Source organism: Podarcis liolepis (genome assembly GCF_965112155.1).
Source record: "Podarcis liolepis genome assembly, chromosome: 11".
Classification (NCBI taxonomy): Eukaryota; Metazoa; Chordata; class Lepidosauria; order Squamata; family Lacertidae; genus Podarcis; species Podarcis liolepis.
Window position 1 is genome coordinate 8,924,500 of NC_139565.1, and position 22,308 is coordinate 8,946,807.

The 22,308-nt window shown below is 45.7% G+C and overlaps 1 protein-coding gene and 1 long non-coding RNA gene across 14 annotated transcripts in view; one reads left to right on the forward strand and one right to left on the reverse strand.

Annotated features, from left to right (window-relative positions):
• CDC14B (cell division cycle 14B) overlaps nt 1–18,437 on the reverse strand; it is a 69,988-nt gene extending 51,551 nt beyond the window's left edge. For 10 of the 13 annotated variants that reach the window (XM_083464940.1, XM_083464939.1, XM_083464938.1 and 7 more), the window contains exons 1-2: nt 18,065–18,433; nt 162–255 (exon numbers count right to left, since the gene is read on the reverse strand). In XM_083464940.1, coding sequence (XP_083321066.1) covers nt 162–255; nt 18,065–18,245 — 275 coding nt within the window. In that variant the 5' untranslated portion in view covers nt 18,246–18,433. Of the gene's footprint in view, nt 1–161; nt 256–2,893; nt 3,427–18,064 lie in introns of those variants that run through there. The other 3 variants (XM_083464937.1, XM_083464936.1, XM_083464941.1) reach the window with 2 other exon arrangements.
• A 320-nt stretch (nt 18,438–18,757) lies between these two features.
• LOC310688551 lies at nt 18,758–22,166 on the forward strand. Its single transcript, XR_014517032.1, has 2 exons — nt 18,758–18,816; nt 18,859–22,166. It is a non-coding gene; the product is annotated as an uncharacterized lncRNA (long non-coding RNA).
• Nucleotides 22,167–22,308: the final 142 nt, after the last annotated feature.

The window sequence follows — 22,308 nt, forward strand, 5'->3', positions numbered from 1 at the left end:
CTGAATGATTGCCGTAGTGCTTTGCTGAATTTCTCCCATTATATTTTCCCTTCAGGGACAGGGATATTATAATAATACCTGTTATGATAAAGATTCCTATTACATCCTCATGCTGCTTTATTTCACTGTATTGAAGAACAAGGGAATAATATTATACTTACTTCTCATATACATATTCATCATCTACGCAGAAATAATGTGTGCTTGAGCTACCACTCTTTGGTTTGTGGAAGAGAATGGCAAAATAAACACGATCTGAAATTGAAAAACAGGCATGAAACTAGTAGTCATGAAAGCCAATATATCTGCATACAAATATGTTGATCCTATTTGAACTGAGTTAAAACTGCAGATATAAAAACCCCCCAGATATGCTCTTGTGCCAGGCAACATAAAACATTAACAACTGGTCACGGTGGTGAATTAAGTGACCAAAATGCTGTGTTTGGATGTAGGAAGCTCAGGCTCAAACCCACTTTGACCTATGCCGCTCAATGAGCAGTTTCAAGCAAAGTTCTTCCAATCTACTTCACAGGGTGGTTCAGAGACCAGAACACCACATAGTTTCACTGTGAGAAGGAAATTATACATTACTAAAGCCACCCTCAAGTATGCGTTTTATTAAGGGGAACAATGTGTAGAACAAGGCTGTGTGCTTGTGCACTGGCTCCACTCCAGCATCCACGCATTATAGGAATGGACATTTGCAAGAAAAAGCCTAGGCTTTTCCTCCCTCTGTGCCTCAATACCACTACATGCAGAGACTTTCCCTGGCAGATATCCACACCTAATAGGTGGACATTGTGGTGGGTCTAGAAACCCTACTCTTAGTCTAGCAAATTCCCCTTCGCATCATTTACATGTAATCAAACTTGCTTAAAATGTGTGCTTTGGGCTTTGTTTTGTTAAAGGCAAAGAGGAGGGGGAAACAAAGAAAATATGTTATTATTCACTTAAAAGTCTGCTTGGATCAGAGCACAGGTCAAACTAGTGGCTTTGATCATACCCTTACGGCTATCTCTAAATTACTGGAGGAAGTATGAAATGCAACTGCGAAGGAAGAATGAGGAGGTTTTTTGTTTTTGTTTTAAGTTCTCTTTTGAATGAAAAGCAATCATTTCACAAAAGCCTCTTGATTAACAAAAGCAGCACTCTAAAACATTTCCAAACCAAACCGATGAGCATGCCAGCCTGTAGGATCCCAGTGGATTCTTTGCCAAATTGATTTAAATCAACTAGTCTTTGCCCCACTAGGAAGCCCTAGCGATTTCCAAGGGGACTTCCAAGTAAATACCTGTAAGGCCGTGGTGCAACACAGCAATAAACATGTTTTACTTGGAAGAGTCACGGGCCTTGAATTACCGTATTTTTCGCACCATAGGACGCACTTTTTCCCCTCCAAAAATGAAGGGGAAATGTGTGTGCGTCCTATGGTGCGAATGCAGGCTTTCACTGAACCCTGGAGAGTGAGAGGGGTCGGTGCGCACCGACCCCTCACGCTCTCCAGGCTTCACGGACCTGTCCGCAAGCAGCAGGAGTGCTCCCGCTGCTTGCGGAGAGCTGCCAGCATGCCGAAGCCTGCGCGCGCTGAGAGCAGCGCGCCCAGGCTTCGCGGACCTCTCCGCAAGCAGCGGGAGCGCTCCCGCGGCTTGCAGAGAGCTGCCTGTTTGGGGGCTGGGGTCGGGGGGAACCTTCCCCCGCCCCAGCCCCGCGCCTGGGGGGGGGAAATAATTTTTTTCCCTTTATTTCCCCCCCAAAAAACTGGGTGCGCCCTATGGTCCGATGCGCCCTATGGTGCGAAAAATACGGTATATACATTCTAGCCTTAGAGGAGGGAAGAAAACCCTCCTGAAGTCAAGGGAGCTTACATAGCTAGGATTGGCTTGTATTCTCAGATTCACCCGTTTTGTTCTCTTGAGGTTTCTGTTTTATTTCCACTGCAATGGGGTATTGCACCAGCAGATTTGCTTGCTCGCGTGTGCACAGTATTTACAAACGCAGTCTACCCAGCCAGCCACCCCCATGTGCAGACAGACAGCTGCCGGCAGCCCGCAGTTTGTATCCTTTTGCAAAGCAGCTAATAACCACAAACCACTTGCATTTAATGCCAAACAAAGATGCCAAGTTTAAACGGCTTATATAAAAGACGAAGCTCGAGGAAAGTCCGGGGCCCCTTTTGTCACGCAACGACACTTGCTGCGAGATTGTCATTTGTATTTCACCCCCGCCAAACTTCTGGCAAACTGGGTATAAACCCCAGCGGGTTTATGAAGATGATGGATTTATCAGAGCTAACCGGAAGAGTCCGCGACCAGAAGGAGGAGGAGTATCAAGAGGAATGGAAGAAATTCAAAGATTACTTAGTTAGATATGTTAAGATAACTTAAATAGAATGACTTGCGAGTAACAGATTGGCCTAGGATTTAAATATGTGATGTTGTCGAATGATAAAAGTCAAAATGAAAAGAAAGAAAGATGTCAATGGATCAAGTAAATTTTATGTGAAACTAGTTTTGGAAAACTGCTACAATGATTTATAGGGAAACTCAGCCAGGGGGATTCGAGGAAGTCACCCAACAATGATAACAAAAGTGGAATTTTTACAGTTAGGATATATGTATTTTTGTTGATTTTTTAAAATATGTTTGTGGATATGTTTGTTATAAATTTGGAAAACCAATCAAATTTTTTTTTGGAAAAAATAAACCCCGGCGGGGCCTGATCCACGCCACGAGCAGCCGAGGAGTCGCCCTGCTTGCTTGCCCGGCGTCCCGGGTTCACACGCTGGCCGGGAAACTTCTGCGTGTCTTTCAAGGGCCAAAAAGTCGAGCCAAAGAAACCCGCCCGCCCGCCGCCCGCCCTCGTTTCCCAAGCCTTGTTTCCCCCTCCTCACCTTTCGCCACCTCCGCGCACAGGCGAAAGTCCTTCCCGGCGTTCATTGTTTACAGGCATGAAGCGAAGAGGCGGCCGAGGCTGGGGAAGGCGAGGCGGAGCGCGCTGGAAATGGCTGCGGGGAGACAGCCGAGGGCGCTCCTCCCTCCGCTCGCTCGCTCGCTCTCCGGAAAGTTTTCCTCAGAAACACGCTGCGGAGCCTCCGCCGCCGCCGCCGCCCACCGCTCCCGCTGCAGCGTCCGAGAGCGCGCCCGGTCCTAAGCCCGAGGGGTGGGGGGCTCGCCCGGCCGCGGGGAAGCGCAGGCGACTTAAGGAGAAAAGCCAGCCCCGTCGGTGAAGCGGCTCTCGAGGCCTCCCCGCGGCTGCCATTGGCTGGCGAACGGGGCAGAGCCGCTCCCGCTAGCCGGAGGCAGCAGCAGCCGCCCTTCGCCTTCCGAGCGGGGCACGGCCCTTCTTCCCCCAGCTGGCCCGGCCCGCGGGGCGATACGCAGTAGCCGGGCTCGCCCAGGAACTTGGCAGGCCGAGCTCCATTCCTTGGTGGGCGGCCGCCGGGTGGCTGGCCTCGCCGCCTGAGGCGACGCGCAGACTTGCGCACCGCCGGCCAGAAACCTCTCCCCTCCACGACGACATTTGAGGCGCCTCGCTCGCTTTCCCCCCTTTCCCCTCCGCGACAATATCTGAGGCAGGCTCTTGCCGCTTTCAAGGGGCCTTGGACGAAGCCACAAAACTCCAAAACAGCCCCCCCCGCCCCCGCCTCTTTGCTTTCCTTGGCCCGTGCTAAACCAACGCGAATTTCAATTAAGTTAGGCAGCCATTCTGGAAACTTCTGTCTTGCTTTTGCACTGCTGGGATTTGCTGATTTGAATGGAAGCGGCTGTGGGAGTCTGTGACATTTTGATCGCAGCCCCGTAGCCATCTTGAGTCTCCTCAGAGAAATAGGTGGGATATGGTTTGTTCCAGACTAAAACACGAGAGCAACAGATGGCTAAGGTTTCACAAGAGGAAACGTTGGGTGTGTTTTAACAAAATAATGGGTTTTTTAAATAATAATAAAAAAAACAGAAGAGTTCTCATATCCCACCTTTACGCAATATGAGGTGCTCAAGGCGGCTCCCAAATACAGTGGTACCTCGGGTTACATACACTTCAGGTTACATACACTTCAGGTTACAGACTCCACTAACCCAGAAATATTGCTTCAGGTTAAGAACTTTGCTTCAAGATGAGAACAGAAATCATGCTCCGGCGGCGCAGCAGCAGCAGCAGGAGGCCCCATTAGCTAAAGTGGTGCTTCAGGTTAAGAACAGTTTCAGGTTAAGAACGGACCTCCGAAACGAATTAATAGTACTTAACCCGAGGTACCACTGTACCCTCAAAACATTTTAGCTGGAAGGCATTGTTGGAGAATAATGCAACAAAACGACACCACCACAAACTGGCTTATAAGTATGAAACCAAATTTACTAGAATAATAGCTAGAATAGACTTGTAACCATTCAAGCAACAAACATACTGTACTAAGGTGCCATGTGCAAAACAAAGCCTGGAGATACTGTAAACATGGAGTGGATAAATGTACAACTTGTTTCTCCATGTTTGTTGCTTGAATGGTTACAAATCTATCTCTATTCTAGCTATTATTCTAGTAGATTTGGTTTTATACCCTCAAGCCAGTTTGTGGTGGTGTTGTTTTGTTGCATTATTATTACTGTCACCACATTTGATACTTTGTGTATGTTGTTTGAGAACACTCTTTCACATGCTCCAGCATAGCTTTGGCAAAAGTTGCAATGCACAAGTACAGTTTAGATTTCCTTCTGTGGAACCATGCACAGGATTGCACAATAAAAAAGGGGGGGCAGTGCAATTCCTAGTATGGTTCCTTGGAAGCCACACAAGCGTCTCTCTCGCAACCTCAGCCCCTTCTGTAAAACGGGGGCAATAATCCTAATTTAATTTACAGGCGTATGGGGTGTCAGGGGAGGGGTAGTACCTTTGGGGTGATGACTCCTTCTGGGGTAGGCACTGAAGCGTTTTTGACTTCACACCCCTCCCAAGCACACTCCATTTTCTCTAGAGACAGTTGTATGCCAACAACAAAGTTACAGGTTTGCTGAAACTGTTACAATATGGTTAACTTCTGAACAATTCATAGCACTGTATAAACACTAAGTATCACCTCTTTGGCAGCTCAACACGAGCAAAGTGCTGTGCGAAACCTCAAGAGTTTTATGGTATGGCTTGCTAACGTTTCCATTTTAAGAGAGCAAAAAACATAGGGAGTAATTTGCTAAGCGCACCCAGACGTTTGAACTAGTGTCCTAGTCCAATTCTCTGTCTATCGAAGCTTCCACATGTGAGCTGCTTTCCCATAAATCAGACCCCCACCTGTGTATCTCCTTTACATGTAGAAAGGAGGAGAATTGATAATGCATGCTGAGATTTACAGTGCATGGATTCCCCTGGAAAAGAAAATGGCACTCGGGGGTGTGATTCCATAGCTAGGAAATCTAATAAATGAATTGGCTTTTTGTCAGCAACAGGGAAACTGGTTTGTGTGATGCTTTGTGTTTTATCTCAAGGGACTGTCAAGTGTTTATCTCGTGTTTTTACTGTTCTGCTGGGAGCTGCCCAGAGTGGCTGGGGAAACCCAGCCAGATGGGTGGGGTATAAACAACAACAACAACAACTGTTGTTATTTCAGATTAAAGAATGATGCACACATGCTGAGAAAACCTATAGAAGTATAAAGCCGCACGATGTGGCAGATTGTGACCTCAGAGGGGCACAGGGAAGCTTTCACACTATAGAACTTTGCTGTGAGACTCGCCACGGATGAATGGAGTATTGTCAGGATCTGCCCTTCCCCATAGCTCATGGTGAAGATCCCAGTTTCAATTCTCAGCATTTCCTGGTAGGGTTGGAAAATATTTCTGTCTAAAACCTGGGAAGCTGCTGGTGGCCAGCATTGATAGAAGCTCAACTGATTGGTGGTCTTACTTATAAACTTGCCTATGTTCCTAAACTTTTTATGGGGAGGGGTATACCATTTGCGGACTAGGGGAGAAATGCATGTGAGAAGTCTCAGTTCTGAAAGCACAGCCTTTTTAGAATTACATCTTTTAGTTTTCTTCACTTTTGCATGTTACACACACGTCCTCATTTTGCTGCGCATCAAAGGGAAAATCCATGGGTAAAAAGAAAACACTGTGTGCTTATTTGTCTGTAAGCTGAGGATTTGCTTCTTCCCAAGCTAGTGGCAGAATATTATGAAAGAAGTATTAGCAATTTTAAGACGTTAATTGCAGGGTGTGGAGATGTTGTTTTAGGGTGCTAACTTTAAAGGAATGCTCATGGCAGAACATTTTTACAATTCCTTACCACACCTATTACTATGAAAGAAACCAAATGTAGAAATAATAACATTAAAACCCTTCCGTAATAGATGTGTCCACAGAGGACAGTTTCAAAGGGTGAGCCAAAAATGGACACTTTTCTTTAGGAGGGGGTCAATGTTTTACAGTTTCTTCAGATATCAAATATTTGCTTTAGCATGCTAACTGAAAAGTACTGCAACTCGCTTTATATATCACCATACCATAAGCTAAAGGCTTGGCACAATCACAATCTCTTTCATCATTACAACCACTTTCTTATGACTACTCTGAGTAACATCACCATTTCTATTTTAGTTATCCAAGATAACTTGTCAAAGGTCTCTGTTCCCAAGTAATGTCACCCCCTCAGGGATCCAGGGTCCATATTAAAAAAGTAAGTGACTTTAATGCATTTACTGAAGTGTGGATGTAAGCTACAGTGTTTGTGATAGCTATCACAACATTGATAAAATGGTATATGAGCCTACCTTTACCCATTAAGATACATTCTACTTCCATAGTGCAACACATCTGAAGCCTAAGAGGAACAAATAGTTACATTCCTTATTTCACTAGTCACTCCTTCATTTTGCATCCATCCACAGCTAATTCTGAAAGTTATTTAATTTCGTTACACATTTGGGAAGAGCTCCAGCTCATTTTGTGCCTTTGAGACTTCAGCACTTCTGTAAAGCAGTTATCAATATTTACAGGGTAAGTGCTGCAGTTAAGAGAGTGACTAATGGGTGTCATGAGAAAGCCTTGTAATAATCAGAACAGACACTTAAAGAGCAATATCCTTGAGTTATGGAACACTTTGTACTAAGTAAATATTCACAAATGGGAAATGCACTCTGACCCAAATGTGGGCACATTTAATTCAGCAATAAAGCCTCACTCAGTACATTGGATGTACTTCAGAGTAAATGGATCAGGCTCCATTTTTTGGGGGAAGGGCAAGACTATCAATATTAAAAGACTTCTTAGCCCTCTTCTTGGGGGAAGGAACCACCAAATATTTTGGTGCACTTGAGGTTTAGTTAGGATCTACACAGGTCATGTTCCTTTTCATTCTGTATGTTACCTGTTCCATACATATGTTTTCAAACCCTTGTAAAAAGCCCCACCAGCTGCAACATAACTCAGCATTCTACACCACAATGCCCAGTTTTTTTTGGCAAGCCTCTACAATCTACATCCATTTTTAAAAGGTCAGTGGAAATTTGCCCATTGATTTCAGCAAAATGGTGCTTATTTAGCAACTCGGGTGACTTGCTGTAAGTAGATTTGATCAAATCAGGGTCTCCAGCCCCCTTGTCCTCTGTGCCACCAGTTCTGGTTCCTCTGCAAACCAGGTACATTTGCCTCTGTTGATGAAAAGATGCCCTCTAGGCCAGTGTTTCCCAACCGGTGTTCCGCGGCACACTAGTGTGCCGCGACACGTTGCCTGGTGTGCCGCGGGAAAAATTGGCGGGGGGGGGGGGGAATAAAGGGGAAAAAAATTATTCCCCCACCGCCAGGCGTGGGGCTGGGGCGGGGGAAGCTTATTGTTTAGATTTAGCTCCCGCCAGGGACAGAGTCGGGAAGGCGGATTGGCGGAGGGAGCGGTGGGCGTGGCCGCGCGCGAGGAGTAGGCGGGGGAGCCGAGGCGCGAAGCTCGGGGGTTGGCTGCGGCGTCTCCGATCGCCGCGCGGGGATTGGTGGCTCCGCCGTTCCGTCGTTAAGCCGGCGGCGCGTGGGGAGTGGGCTTTCGGCGTTTGGGCTTGAGAGGGAGAAGGAAGCAGGCAAGGCGGGCGGGGGGAAAAGAAGAGATCTGTCATGGCGCGGGTGTCTGTCCTGGGAGTTTCGTTGCTGGAGAACCCGAGCCCCTTCGGCCACCCGCTCCGCTTCCAGGTCCAATTCGAGTGCGGGGAGGCGTTGCCTCACGGTGGGTACGCGGGGGGGGGGGGAGGAGAATCTCCCGCGCCAGGAGCCTCGTTCCCCAACCGACCCTCAGCCCGAGCCAGGTTCCGTCGCACACGGCGGCCGCCCGCAACCGACGTCCGGGAGCCCCCACCCCTCCGCCCAGGATGGCAGCGCTGGGTGCCTCCATTCCCGGGGCTTCCGCTGTGGCTTTATTTTGTCAGCCTGGACCCGGCTCTCCACACAGGGGCTGCTACGTGGGCGCTGTACCTTCTAACTACCTTTAAAAATAAAAATAGAGCTTTTATGAACTTGGTGCCGTAAGTTTTTGGGCTGCAGAGACTTAATTGGGGCGAGGCTGCTCTTGAGATGGTGTGTGTGTGTGTGCATATATGCATATAAATACACACACTTAAAAATGCCACCGGATGTGGAGTGTCCTTCTGACCATTCTGCTGAATGAGGCCTTGGCCTCTGCCAGGAAGCCCCAGCCGGCAATACTGTTGGTCTGGGCAAAGAGCCAGTGTGGGGTGGAGATTTGGGCTGAGGAGACCACGGTTCAAATCCCTACTCAGCCAGGCAGCTCTCTGAGTGACCTTGAGCTTGGCATCTAACCTACATCACAGGGTTTTTAGAAGTGGGTTGAGGGGGAAAGCTATGCATGTCTCATTTAGCTCCTTGGGGTAAAGGTAGGATTTAAATTGGGGGTCATCAACCTTTTTCAGCCATGGGCCTGGCCACCATCCCTCAGAAGATGTGTGCCAGAATATATATATATTTTTTTTTTTGGGGGGGGGGGTTGAACAAATTCCTATGCCCCGCAAATAACCCAGAAATGCATTATAAATAAAAACACACTGATTCCTGGACCATCCGCGGGCCAGATTTAGAAGGCAATTGGGCTGCATCCGGCCCACGGGCCTTAGGTTGCCTACCCCTGATATAAATGAAATAAAATAGCATTGGCTGTTTTGGGGTGGCATTGGCTGTTACACACTGTTGGGAGCCCCAGCGCAGGCCGTGTCCTGACTTCAGTGCCAGCAGCCTGAGGGCAAGGTGTAGCTGCTTGATGAGATCAGCAGAGAGCTCCGGAATGAATGCCCGTATTCTTTCCCCCCAATAAATCATAGGCTCTTTATTTGTTCCTATTACACTTTCGTGCGTCCCTCCCAGCGTGACGCGCGCTGAAGTCACGGGGCTGTAATGGTGGTGTGCCTCGATATTTTTTTCATGAAACAAGTGTGCCTTTGCCCAAAAAAGGTTGGGAAACACTGCTCTAGGCTACAGCTCCAGCCTGGATGGCCTAGGTAGGATAATGATACCTGGCACATTCCTAGTCCACCGAAGCAGATTTCAGAGGAGATACCTCTCTGCCTTTCCTGCCAGATGTGCTTGTGTACTTCAGGCAAAGCTCAGAATTGCATGATTTGCTCATGTTGCTGTTACGGAAGTACGAGTCCTTGGCAGACAAAGAATTCTTACAGGGCTAGAAGGTTGGAGCTGTGATTTTTTTTTTTTGTCACAGGACTCTCTACCATGTACTTACATAGTAAAGGTAAATTCTGACAGGCCCAGGATGATTCCCCTCATGTGGAGGAGCTTTATGGAGGCATGCTGATATGTGTGTGGAGCCCTTTTTCGTGTGTTGAAGAAAATGATGGTGAGAGGTGGAGCATAGCTGCTGGGTGCATAGGTCAGGGGGGCTAGCCCTTGGAGCCCCACGACCCCCTTACATGTCCTTTGAACGCCTGAGGAGGTCACATGAACATGCCCTTATAAACTGATGTTGATCTCCTCTGAACCATGTGGTGTATCCTACAGAAACCAAGTGGAGCAATAGTATCTTGCTGTGTTACCATTTCAAAAGCCCATCTTAACAGCTTACTTCAACATATCAGGCAAGAGGCCAAGACAGAGGCAAACTCTGCAGTGAGCAAAATGCATTTGATCCAATATTAAAAGGCCTTTAAGATAGTGCTCAGAGCAGTCTGCAGTCTGTGACACAGGGTGGCTGCCTGCAGTCTTTCGGTAGGTGACACAGGGTGGCTACCAACGGGCAGTGCAAGTCAAGATGCCTTGGGTACAAATCTTGACACTGTTTACATACCTAGGAAGGCCATTCTCAGCCTCCCCCTATCAATAGCATAAGGATAAAACTGGTCTTTCATACAAAGCGATTGTAGACGTGAAATAATTTGAGCAAAAGCTGCAAATCCCCCTTTAGAAATACTCTGGCTGGTCCCTTCCTAGTCCCAAAATCAAAACAACAAACACTTAGAGCAGGCTTCCTCAACCTCGGCCCTCCAGATGTTTTGAGACTACAATTCCCAGCATCCCTGACCGCTGGCCCTGCTAGCTAGGGATCATGGGAGTTGTAGGCCAAAAACATCTGGAGGGCCGAGGCTGAGGAAGCCTGACTTAGAGGAACAGGGAAGAATAGATGCAAGGGAGGGCATCTAGCTAAAGCTTACAGGAGGATATAGAAGCCAGCTTTCATTGTCTGTAGCAAAAGTAGCATGTTTTGATGCCAAGTGACGCAGATTAGCCTCTTAGAAGCATCCGCTTGAAAAGCTAAACAACTGGGGTTGCTTTGTGCACCCTATTATAGGAAAAGCGATTGATTGGTTGATTGTCAGAGGGATCTCTTCAGAGAATGTCTGGGTTGCACACGACTGACATTGCATCACCAAGTTATAGGTGAAGCAGTTCATGAACCTTCCTTGGAGGTTTTTTAACAGAGGTTGGGTGGCCATCTGTCTTGGATACTTTAGCTGAGATTCCTGCATTGCAGGGGGTTGGATTAGATGGGCCTTGCGTCTCTTCCAACTCAAAGATTTTATGATTCGATGACTTTGTGACTTCACTGAATAAACTCGGATGCCACAGGCAAGAACCCAGCCTTAGGGGTACAGCTGAACTTGGGTTTGAACTTAGAAGTTCTAAAATAAATGTGAAAAGGGAACCTTCATGCCCTGATTATTTATAGTCTATTAGCAAGATGCCCTCCCCCCCCCAGCTGAAAGGGAAAAGGCTTGACTTTCCAAAAATAGCAAAATAAGTATTGATAAATTTAGGCAGTTGGGTACCGTTTCATTTACAGAGCAAGATTCCTAGCCAAATTTTAAAGTTCTTCTTTTGCATCAGATTTGTTATTGGATTCTGGAATAACTTATGTCAGGTTGCATTCTGCTGAGCGACATGTATTGGGATTATCACGGAGACACACTTTAGGGCTTTCCCTGTCCATCGTTGCAATCTTCTATTACCAGCTCAACACCATGAAAAATCAGAGACATATTCTCAGGACATGTGCAACGTCCCAGCTATACTGAGCTTTTTTGTAACATTTATTCTGACACAGCAACAATCAGAGTGAATTTACACACATAAGAGAGTCATGCATTGCTTAGGCCAGGGGTCAGCAACCTAAGGCCCATGGACCACAAGTGGCCCATGGGGATCTTTTAACTGGCCCATGGACCCCCGCTGCCTGTTCAGTTGGCTCCCATGCACCATGCTAAACCGGCGCAGAGCAGAGCAGGGACCACCTTCTGCGACGCTGACCAAGCTGCGCATGCCTCCTGCGCTGGAAAGAAAATAGTGCATGCATGTGTGCTCCTGCGCGCACTCCGGCCCACCATGGCATCTGCCGGACTGTGAACGGGCCCAAGCCACAAAAACTTTGCCGACCCCTGACTTAGGCTCTCCCAAGCTGAACAAAAACCACTAGCTATGTATTGTGGCCTGCCAAAGGATTTGGCACACAGATATACAATCTTTTTTTAAATTTTTTTGTGTGATTTGAAATAAGCAGCAAAATGGGCATACCTAGTCCATGGCTGCTGTGCGGCATGTTGATCACAACATATCTAGGCCTGTCACAGGATCAGACTGACATAACAAATGACCTTTTTATTTGGACAGGACAAAGTCACTTTTAAGTGTCAGTATGCCCATTTGAGGACGCGGGTGGCGCTGTGGTCTAAACCACAAAGCCTAGGACTTGCTGATCAGAAGGTCGTGGTTTGAAGCTGTACGCCGGCTCCCACGGTCAATAAGCGAGATGAGTGCCGCAACCCCAGAGTCGATCACTACTGGACCTAATGGTCAGGGGTCCCTTTACCTTTACCTATGCCCATTTGAAGGAGTGCTGTAAATATCCAATGCAGAAAATATCCACAGTAAACACTGTACTACCATGAACGAGCAATGCAAAGCCCTGTAAATGAAAACATAACTTTCCAGCCAAGCAATGCAGAGAGAGAGAGAGAGAGAGAGAGAGAGAGAGAGAGAGAGAGAGAGCGCTGTGAGTAAATAATGCCTGGGCTTTTTCAAAAATTGTTTTGGGAATTTAATTCACAGACTGTTACTTATTGTTGTTACTAACCATTTATGCAGCATCACTTTTAAGAGGTAATGTGCTTTACAATTATCTCCCATATGCCTTGCATCCCTTTTCAGAAAGTAACATTCCTGTTCTATGGATGGACAACTGGAGAGACCTGACCAAGGCGGAGTTTACAACCAGGCTATAATTTTCTGAAAAGGTTCCAATATATGTAACATATATCAGGGATCTGAAACCAACTGCATTTTCTAAGCCCTGTGTTTATTAGCATGCATAATACAAGAGCATGTTGAGAACATAATAGATGAAACAGCCTTTAGATGTTCCTCCATCATGCCATCCCGCAAAGTGGGGGCTTACAAAGAACTGGGGAAATGAAGGGAGAGAAATGTTAAAAACCAATAGTATTAGACTGGGCACTAGGAACACTGGGACTAGAATGAGTAGCTTATTGCTTATCCAGCCCTGAGCCTAGCACTATGGTACAATTGCCATACAGCTTACCCATTGCTACAAACATTTTTCCTTAGACAAACCTAGCCAGACATGCAGTTGTTGACATACATTGATCTTTTTTCAATCTTAATTGTTTTAAATGTTTCTAATTGTTTTAAGTGTTTTTCATTGATAGTTTTAATATCTCTTGCAAACCACCAAGAGGTTTTATTACACTCAAGTAGTATAAACATTTTGTTAAATAAAAAATAAAGCACCAAGGAGTTTGGGGCTTGAAAAGCCCTACATGATTTAAAATATCCAGCTCTAAGCAATATGCTAGAGTCTGCTGTTCATAACTCTTGCAATATTTATATGGGCATTTACATGTACCATTGATTACATGCGGTTCATAAAAATCAAAACATTATTTATACCCTCTTTCAAAGAATAAAAGTGAAAGGATAAGAAAACACAAAGCTAGCTGTCAACAGGAAATTCGATTCAGCAGCTATAAGCAGCCCAAAATTTAGATAGAAAAAGGCTTTTAAGACTTTGGGCAGAAATAAAAGCTACAACAGCAGTTTAAGGGATCTTTTAATGTCACATCCTTAGTTATGTTGTATTCCTAATATTTTGTATTTCCCCCCCTTATGTTTTATTTCCACATCCACAATACAATATTATATTGAATTCAATCCTTCACTGCTTTCATGCAAGCAGAAGATAAAACAAATAGGTGCATTGTGCTGATAAAGCACATTTCCTGGACTCAAAAGATTTTCAGTTTAACTGCGGTGAAAACTTGTGCAATTATTCATCATCCAGATGAAGCCTTCTCAATATACGTGTTCCATTTTATACCCAGGACTCAGCTATACAGCTGCAAATAAAACGTTTTAGGTGTGTGCATTATACAAATGTGACACTAGATGGCAATGGTGAGCTAAGGCAAATTCAATATATTTTTCAAATCATTCCCCCCCCCAAAAGCATTTTCACAACATTTTTTTATATGTGTATAGATTCCACCCAAGATGCAGAGACATGCTGAATTTAAATGCTTTGTATGTTAGATGGGTTAAATTGAGTCAACTGAACTCATGATTGCAACATTGATTTAAAACTGCCAAGGAAAATGTTTACATCAAATCACTGGTTTCAGCCTAATTTTCCAACTTATATTTTTCTTCAGCAAGCCCACACAATAATTTGTTGAAATGATAATCAAAGCAGTATCCATTTATAACTAAGCAGAGCCTTTTAATTACTAAGGAGTATAATCTGAAATCTCTAGGTACATTAGTCTTCTGGGCTTTTGCACTGCAGAATTTATATTTGCTTAGAGACAGAGGAACAATGGTGAAATTGGCTCTCTTTGCAGCCATATAGGTGCAAGGAAGATCACGACTTGAAGAATAAGACCCAAACTACATTTGCTATTTAAAGTGCTTTCCTGATCACTTGGGAATCTTGCCACATAGGTCATGGCTTCAGTTTTCAGATATCATGGGCTGCATCCAGATAATTCTGCACACAGAACAGGACTTTCCCACCTCTTTCTTACTTTAGCTCCCTGCTGCTCCTAAGGGTTGGGGGAACCTATTCAGAATGGCATGGGATCAGGTTCTAGAGGGGAAATCTGCAGAAATCAAGACAATCCACTGTGTGTGGGGAAACTGCCATTGATTCATGCAAGCAGACCTTTGGGTCTGTTCTCATGAGTCTAAACTTTCACACATGTTTCTGACTTTCATAGTTTCACTGAAAAGACTGTAATTGAAGGCTCAATACAGCTGAATGTGTGTTAACATCCAATTTAAACTAGAATTAGCTTCTTTATTTTGATTTTTTAAAAATCCACTCCATTTTGTGCAGATAAATTATGTATGCATCAGATCAGGACAATACACAGCGTTTCCAGGAAAAAGCTGGAGGAAAAAGAAAGCAAATCAATCAAATAAAGCAGAGATGCTGTTCGGTAGTAGTTTGCTGGCGGCCTTTGACGATTCCCCATCTATCCAGCATAACAGGCTGAGACAGAAGAGCAACCATGTGAGTGGAAAGAACCTTGAGTGTTATTCAACTCCAGAACCCTGCCCAAGCCTTTGTTTGCCTCCTTAAAATATGTTTTGTAACCATGATCAGAATCTAGATTCAAATTTATTTTTTATCACAAGCTTTCTATACTACCCTTCAGCAAAAATGGCTGTATGGTGGTTTACAGAAACAAGGTAGTATGAAAACAATAAAGCCTAAGAAATAGAAACAAAAAAAAAATAGTTCTCATCAGTTACATAATTTACAGCATTATGAAAAGGGGACTTCCAATCTATCAGCCTCTAAAAGCCCGGCAAAGAGGTGTTTGTTTACCTGGCTTCTAAAAGAACATAAGGGAGGGCATTCTACAGATTATAATTTTTGTAGATGTATTATATTATCATACTGTAGATATAATTTTATGTACAAACATATATACACGCAGTAAAATGTTGAAATCTAAAACATGCAGATGGAGAATCATGTTGTGATTCATAAGGTTAAGGCATCTCTTAACTAGAAAAGAGGAATTGCAACCTGGCATTGTTTTAGAATGTGCACGCTGATGTGATAGCCTGTGTAATGCCATATTGTAATATATCTATGTTATATGTACAAGTGGAAATGTTTACGTGGATACTGCCCCAACCAACAAGTAGTGCAGGGACATTTAGCTATGCAATGCAACTTCCTGGTCCTTTTCTCTCCTCTCTCCATGCAACCCCTAAATCTGTTCTGGGTCCCCCTCCCCGCCCCCACTTTCAACCACCCAGACTTAGGGGTCACTCAAAAGTCTTTGTGCTAGCGGAACTGTTTAGCTGGATACTGTCCCTGGGTTTGCATCTCTCTGCTCAGCCATGAAACTCCCTGGGTGATGTTCAGCAAGTCAATTGTTTCAGACTAACCTACCTGACAGCAGTGGCGTAGCATGGGTTGTCAGCACCCGGGGCAAGGCAAGTAATTTGTGCCCCCTAACCCGTGGATTTTAGCAGGGGGCAGAGAGCTGCGAGTGCGAGCGCGCCCCCCCCCCCAGATGTTGCGCCCGGTGCAGCCGGCCCCCCCTGCACCCCCCACGCTACGCCACTGCCTGACAGGGTTGCTGAGTAGATGAAATGGGGAGAAGGGAGGACTATGTATGCCACTTTGAGCTTCTTGGAGGATAGATGAGCTTTACATGTAATAATGAATAAATAATAATATACTACTGGAAGGATGTGGGTGGCGCTGTGGTCTAGGTCTAAACCACTGAGCCTCTTGGGCTTGCCGATCAGAAGGTCGGTGGTTCGAATCCCTGCGACAGGGTGAGCTCCTGTTGCTCAGTCCCAGCTCCTGCCAACCTAGCAGTTTAAAAGCATGCCAAAAAGTGCAAGTAGATAAATAGGTACCACTCCGGCGGGAAGGTAAACAGCATTTCCGTGCGCTGCTCTGGTTCGCCAGAAGCGGTTTAGTCATGCTGGCCACATGACCCAGAAAAACTGTCTGCGGACAAACGCCGGCTCCCTCAGCCTGTAAAGCGAGATGAGCGCCGCAACCCCCGAGTCGTCTGCGACTGGGCTTAACTGTCAGGGATCCTTTACCTTTTTAAAAATATACCGTACTGAGAAGCTTAGAACTACTGCATTACTCGGAAGAGTCCTACAGAGTGCTTCCCACCGTAATGACCACCAAGGTGAACAAGGGTCTGGAAAGCAAGCCTTATGAGGAATGGTTGAAGGAGCTGGCTATGGTAAGCCTGGAAAAGAGGAGACTGAGTGGAGATATAATAGCCATATTCAGATATCTAAAGGGCTGCCACATGGAAGATGAAGCAAGCTTGTTTTATCCTGCTCTGGAGGGTAGGACTTGAACCAAATTACAAGAAAGGAGATTCTCACTAAATGTGGCCAGCTGTCATGGATGCTTTCGCTGAGATTCCTGCATTGCAGAGGATGGACTCGATGACCCCAGAGGTCTCTTCCAACTCTACACTTCTATAAAGTAGGGAGCTAGTGGCAAAGCAACCTGGAGGTCCTTTTGCCCAGGATTTGTATCATCAGGACAGTTTTGAGTCATATTAAGCTTCCTGTACAAAAGGTGGGGAGGAAAACAAGCACCCATTGAACAGGCAACAATAAAGAAGTCTTGTTTATCCCACACAGGCACTCCCACGGAGGCAGCAATTTCCCCCAAGGGCTCATAACTAGCTGCAGGAGGGGAAAAGACATTCCCCCCCTATCTCTATACAAAAGGCAATGCACAGAATTCTAAGATTTGATCAGAAATCAGGATAACACCCACTCTTCCTGATACTCCTCCTCCTCCAGGAAGAGTGGATTAAATTGAATGATTACTTAGTTAAATATGTTAAGTTAAATTAACTGAAAACAGCTTGCAGATACTTACTTGGCTTAGGATTTTATTTATGTTAAGTGATGAATTAATATGTTTAATTTCATAATGTGAAGATTTAAGGATGTTAATGTTTAAGTTAAATTTTATAAGAACTGTGATTTGGAAAACCGTTAAAAGGACATGCAATGAAATTCAACCAAGGGGAAGCGAGGAAGTCGCTTAACAATGTTAATAAGTGTAATTTTCAATAAGGCTATGATTTATGTTTGTTTGTCTTGTGTGTTTGTTTGTTTGTTTATACTGTGAAAACCAATATAATTTTTTTTGGGTAAAAAAAAAAAAGAAACCAGGATAGCACCAGGGGTGGTGGTGGAGGAGAACGCCTGACCTATTTGCAAAACAACAACAACGACACCGCGATTATTGAGAGGGGATCAGGAGCTTTCTCGTGCATCAGATTTTCAATCCCAAGGGATCGCGGGTAGCGCGCAACGTCTGGAGACGCGAAGGAAGCCCGGGCATTGTTTACCCCGCGCCTCGGCGGCGCGCGCGGACGCAAAGGGCAGCTGCGGAGAAATCCGCGCCGCGAAGTAACTCGGAGGCTGATTTCCAAGCCAGGGAGGCGGATCTGCGAGTCGTCGTCGTCGTCCCCCCCCGTGCAACCGGGGGTGGGGAAAACAGGCGCCCCATCCATCCCAACACGCCCCCCCCGTCTCCCCGATCCGCGCCCCCTCCTCACCTGTGATCTGCAGGTAGAGCTCTCTCCGGAGGGGCCGCGGCGCCGGCTCGTCCGCCTCCAGGACGGCGGGCAGCGTGGCCGAGCTGCGCGTCTTCTTGACGGCCGGCGGCGGCGGCGTGTCGGGCAGGCTGGCCGGGGCCGAGTTTCGCCGCCCGCCCGCCGCCGAGGTCTTCCGCTTCATGGCGGCGGCAGCGGCGGAGGAGGAGGCGGCAGCGCACCGGCGCTCATCCCCGCCGCTTACCCCCCTCGCGGGGCTCGCGCAGCCCAGCGGGAGCAGGAGGCGGCGGGCGGCGGCCAGAAGCGCCGCCCCGCTCGGCTCCCAACCGGCCGCGGGCCGCTGCTGCCGCTCCCGCGCTCGGGCGCCGCTCCCGCCTCATTCGGGCGCTCCCTCCGCCAGCCCGGCGCTCATTGGGCCGGGCGGAGTGACGCCATAATCCCCCAGGCTCGGCCCCGGTGATGTCATAGTGAGAGACGCCTGAGCACCTGCGGCTGGTGGGTTGGGGGTCAAGGCGACAAAGGCCTCGACATTCCTCTTTTTCTGTCCACGCATTCGTATAGAATAGGGGTCAGCAAACTTTCTTTTTTTCAATTTTTTTATTGGTTTTCACAACATTATAAACGAACACGTAAGACAAACAAACATAAATCATAGCCTTATTGAAAATCACACTTATTAACATTATTAAGTGACTTCCTCGCTTCCCCTTGGTTGAATTTCATTGCATATCCTTTTAACAGTTTTCCAAATCACAGTTTGGAAATTATATTTCCAAAGTTAGATTATATTTCCAAAGTTAAATTATAAAATTTAACTTGAACATAACATCCCTAGATCTTCACATTATGAAATTAAACATATTAATTCATCATTTAACATAAATAAAACCCTAAGCCAATTAAGTATCTGCAAGCTCTTTTCAATTAATTTAACTTAACATATTTAACTAAGTAATCATTAAATTTAATCCACTCTTCCTGATACTCCTCCTTCTGGTCGCAGACTCTTCCGGTTAGATAGGCTATCATCTTTATCTGCCATTCTTCTATCGTTGGTAATTCTTGCGTTTTCCACTTTTTAGCTAACAGAATACGAGCAGCAGTTGTGGCATACAAAAATAATTTAACATCTTTCTTGGGCAATTCCAAACCTGTTATTCCAAGAAGAAAGGCCTCCAGTTTCTTTATAAATGTATATTTCAAAAAAAAAAAAAATTCAATTCATTATAAATCGTTTCCCCCTTTTTCAGCAGGGGGCCGTCCAATGTCCCTCAGACCTTGTGGGGGGCAGGACTATATTTTGAAAAAAGAAGAACGAATTCCTATGCCCCACAAATAACCCAGAGATGCGTTTTAAATAAAAGCACACATTCCACTCATGTAAAAACAAGCTGATTCCCGGACCATCCGCCAGCCAGATTTAGAAGGCAATTGGGCCCGATCTGGCCCCCGGGCCTTAGTTTGCCTACCCATGGTATAGAAAGCTATTGGCTGGTGTCCTGGCAGCCAAAGAAATCATATATAATTGTAGAGTTGGAAGGCTTCTCCACCCCACAAGGGTCATCCAATCCAACCCCCTGCAATCTCTAGGAATTAACACGTGAGGAGTGTGCTGTTGCCCTCAGGTGCCTGGAAGCATGCCTCATAATTTCCATGGCGTTCATGTCACAAACAAGGCATCAGTCTGAATTGTCCGTAGCTCGCCCTCCATTCCTCCTATTCATAAGCACATCAACATATAATGCTTACTCTCTCTGCTCCCTTTTAGGATATGTCTGCCATCTGCTGGATATTAAAATGCAATGTTTTCATCTCATTTTCAAGCACCAGAGTTTAAAAATTCAAGCATAAATGCTGCAAGGACAGCTATGCTTGTTACAGCAAAAATAAAAATGAAAAGCAGTCTTGTGGCATCTTTAAAGAACACAGCAAACTTCATCAGATGCATAAAAGGCTCTCATGGGTACACAGAAAGCAATGAAGACGTAAAAAATGGGGCCAACCAGTCTTAATGTGGAGTCGCTAATTGTCTGGAATATCTATGCAAAATTCAAGCGGTGTGTTTTTGTGCCCATCCACAACAGCTGCATCTGTTGATTCCACAATCACCCTAGCTTAGCCAGGAAGAAAGTATTATACCTATTATGTTGCTTTAGGCGCCGTTATTGGTGCCAGATTACCCTGTGGTTTTTGCTGCAATGGACTTAACAAAGCAGCACCTCTGGAACAGAGGAAGCAGCCTTAGACCAAGTGAAGCTGTTGGTTCATATAGCTCTGCTGCATTGGGTGACCAGCTGCAGATCTCTGGGAGTTCAGATAGGAGTCTTTCTTTCCAGCCGTACCTGATGCATGGATTGGACCTGGGGGTTTTATCATACAAACATGTGCTCTGCCACTGTGCTATATCCTGTGCATAACTGCAAACATTTGAGTTTGCAGAGAAATGTCAGACATTTAACCCTATTGTTTACTTTTTTTAGGACCCATGTACCGACAGGACTGCCTCTCCTGGTATGCCCCACAGAGGACCTTAAGGTCCACGAATGACAACATTTTGGAGGTCCCAGGTCGCAAGGTGCTTAGATTGGTCTCAACTAGGGCCAGGGCCTTTTCAGTACTGGCCCCGACTTGGTGGAACACTCTGTCACAAGAGACTAGGGCCCTGCAGGACTTGACATCTTTCCGCAGGGCCTGCAAGACAGAGCTGTTCCACCTGGTCTTTGGTTTGGACTCAGTCTGACCCTTATGTTTCCCTCCCCTTAAGGTTTTGGTTTTGATTTATGGGCTACTCTTAAAATGAGGCTGCATTTTAAATTGCATTTTAACCTGTATTTCCTATTATGTTTTTAGTGTAATTTTACTGGTGTTAGCTGCCCTGAGCCTGGCTCTGGCCGGGGAGGACGGGGTATAAATAAAATTTATTATTATTATCTGCAGCAAGGTATGTGGTGTTTGTGATACACATCAATAGATGTGCGTACGTGTGCGCACACAGTACACTCATGGTGGCATTTCTCTCTCTCTCTCTCTCTCTCTCACACACACACACACACACACACACACTCATCTGACATCTACAAGTTTGTTGCACTGTTAGATGACCAACATAACCCTGACAATTATCCTGGACCTGTCAGTGGCTTTTGATGTCATTGACCATGGCCTATTTCTGGATCAGAAATATATGTCTGCAGACATTTTGCTCCTGTGGATCCATTCCTCTTAGGCTGGATCTATAAGATGGTGCCATTGGGTTAATTAGCCAGATAAACCGCTATCTTGACTTTTAGAAGACATATGAAGGCAGCCCTGTTCAGGGAAGTTTTTAATATTTGATGTTGTTTTGCATGGGTAGGCAACCTAAGGCCTGGGGGCCAGATGCGGCCCAATCGCCTTCTAAATCTGGCCCATGGACGGTCTGGGAATCAGCGTGCTTTTACATGAGTAGAATGTGTCCTTTTATTTAAAACACATCTCTGGGTTATTTGTGGGGCATAGGAATTTGTTCATTTCCCCTCCAAATTATGGTCCGGCCCCCCACAAGGTCTGAGGGACAGTGGACCGGCCCCCTGCTGAAAACGTTTGCTGACCCCTGTGTGTATTGTATTTTAATTTGTTGGAAGCTGCCCAGTGTGGCTGGGGGAACCCAGTCAGACGGGTGGCATATAAATCATATTATTATTATCACCATCCTTTTCTACAGGTAGCAACATTCACTTTACTGTATTGCTGTACGGGTGCTCCATTTCCACTTCATGTAAAGTAGTGAGAGAGGGCCCTGCCTTATTGTTGCATGTCACCGATAGCAATGTAAATAGAAGGGGAAATGCTATTTAATATGTAGTGAAAAATCAGGCCTCAGGTCTCAATGACCACCCCTCTCAAATAAAAACTGAATAACAAGATTTATTCCACACATGGCATGCATATTTTGTGCTATCCTTCCTTGTATTTTCCATGGTGAATCCACACATTATTTTGTATTGAACCCTCTGGGGACCAAATTGGGCAAAAGGTATGAAAGTTCATAGCCCTAAATGCTTACTTGGAGTACAATATTTGATGTTACAGGTTTTCCTAAACCCCTCCCCCCCAAAAAAAACAACCCAGAAGTTTTAACTCAAGGTCTGGAAGTAATTCCCTACATAGTTCTGAGGGACAGGACACAAAATTACTTTTCTTTGCACGTTTCAGTTCCTCACAGCCTATCAGGGGGTATTCAATTAAGTTTTATTCACAGCAGACAA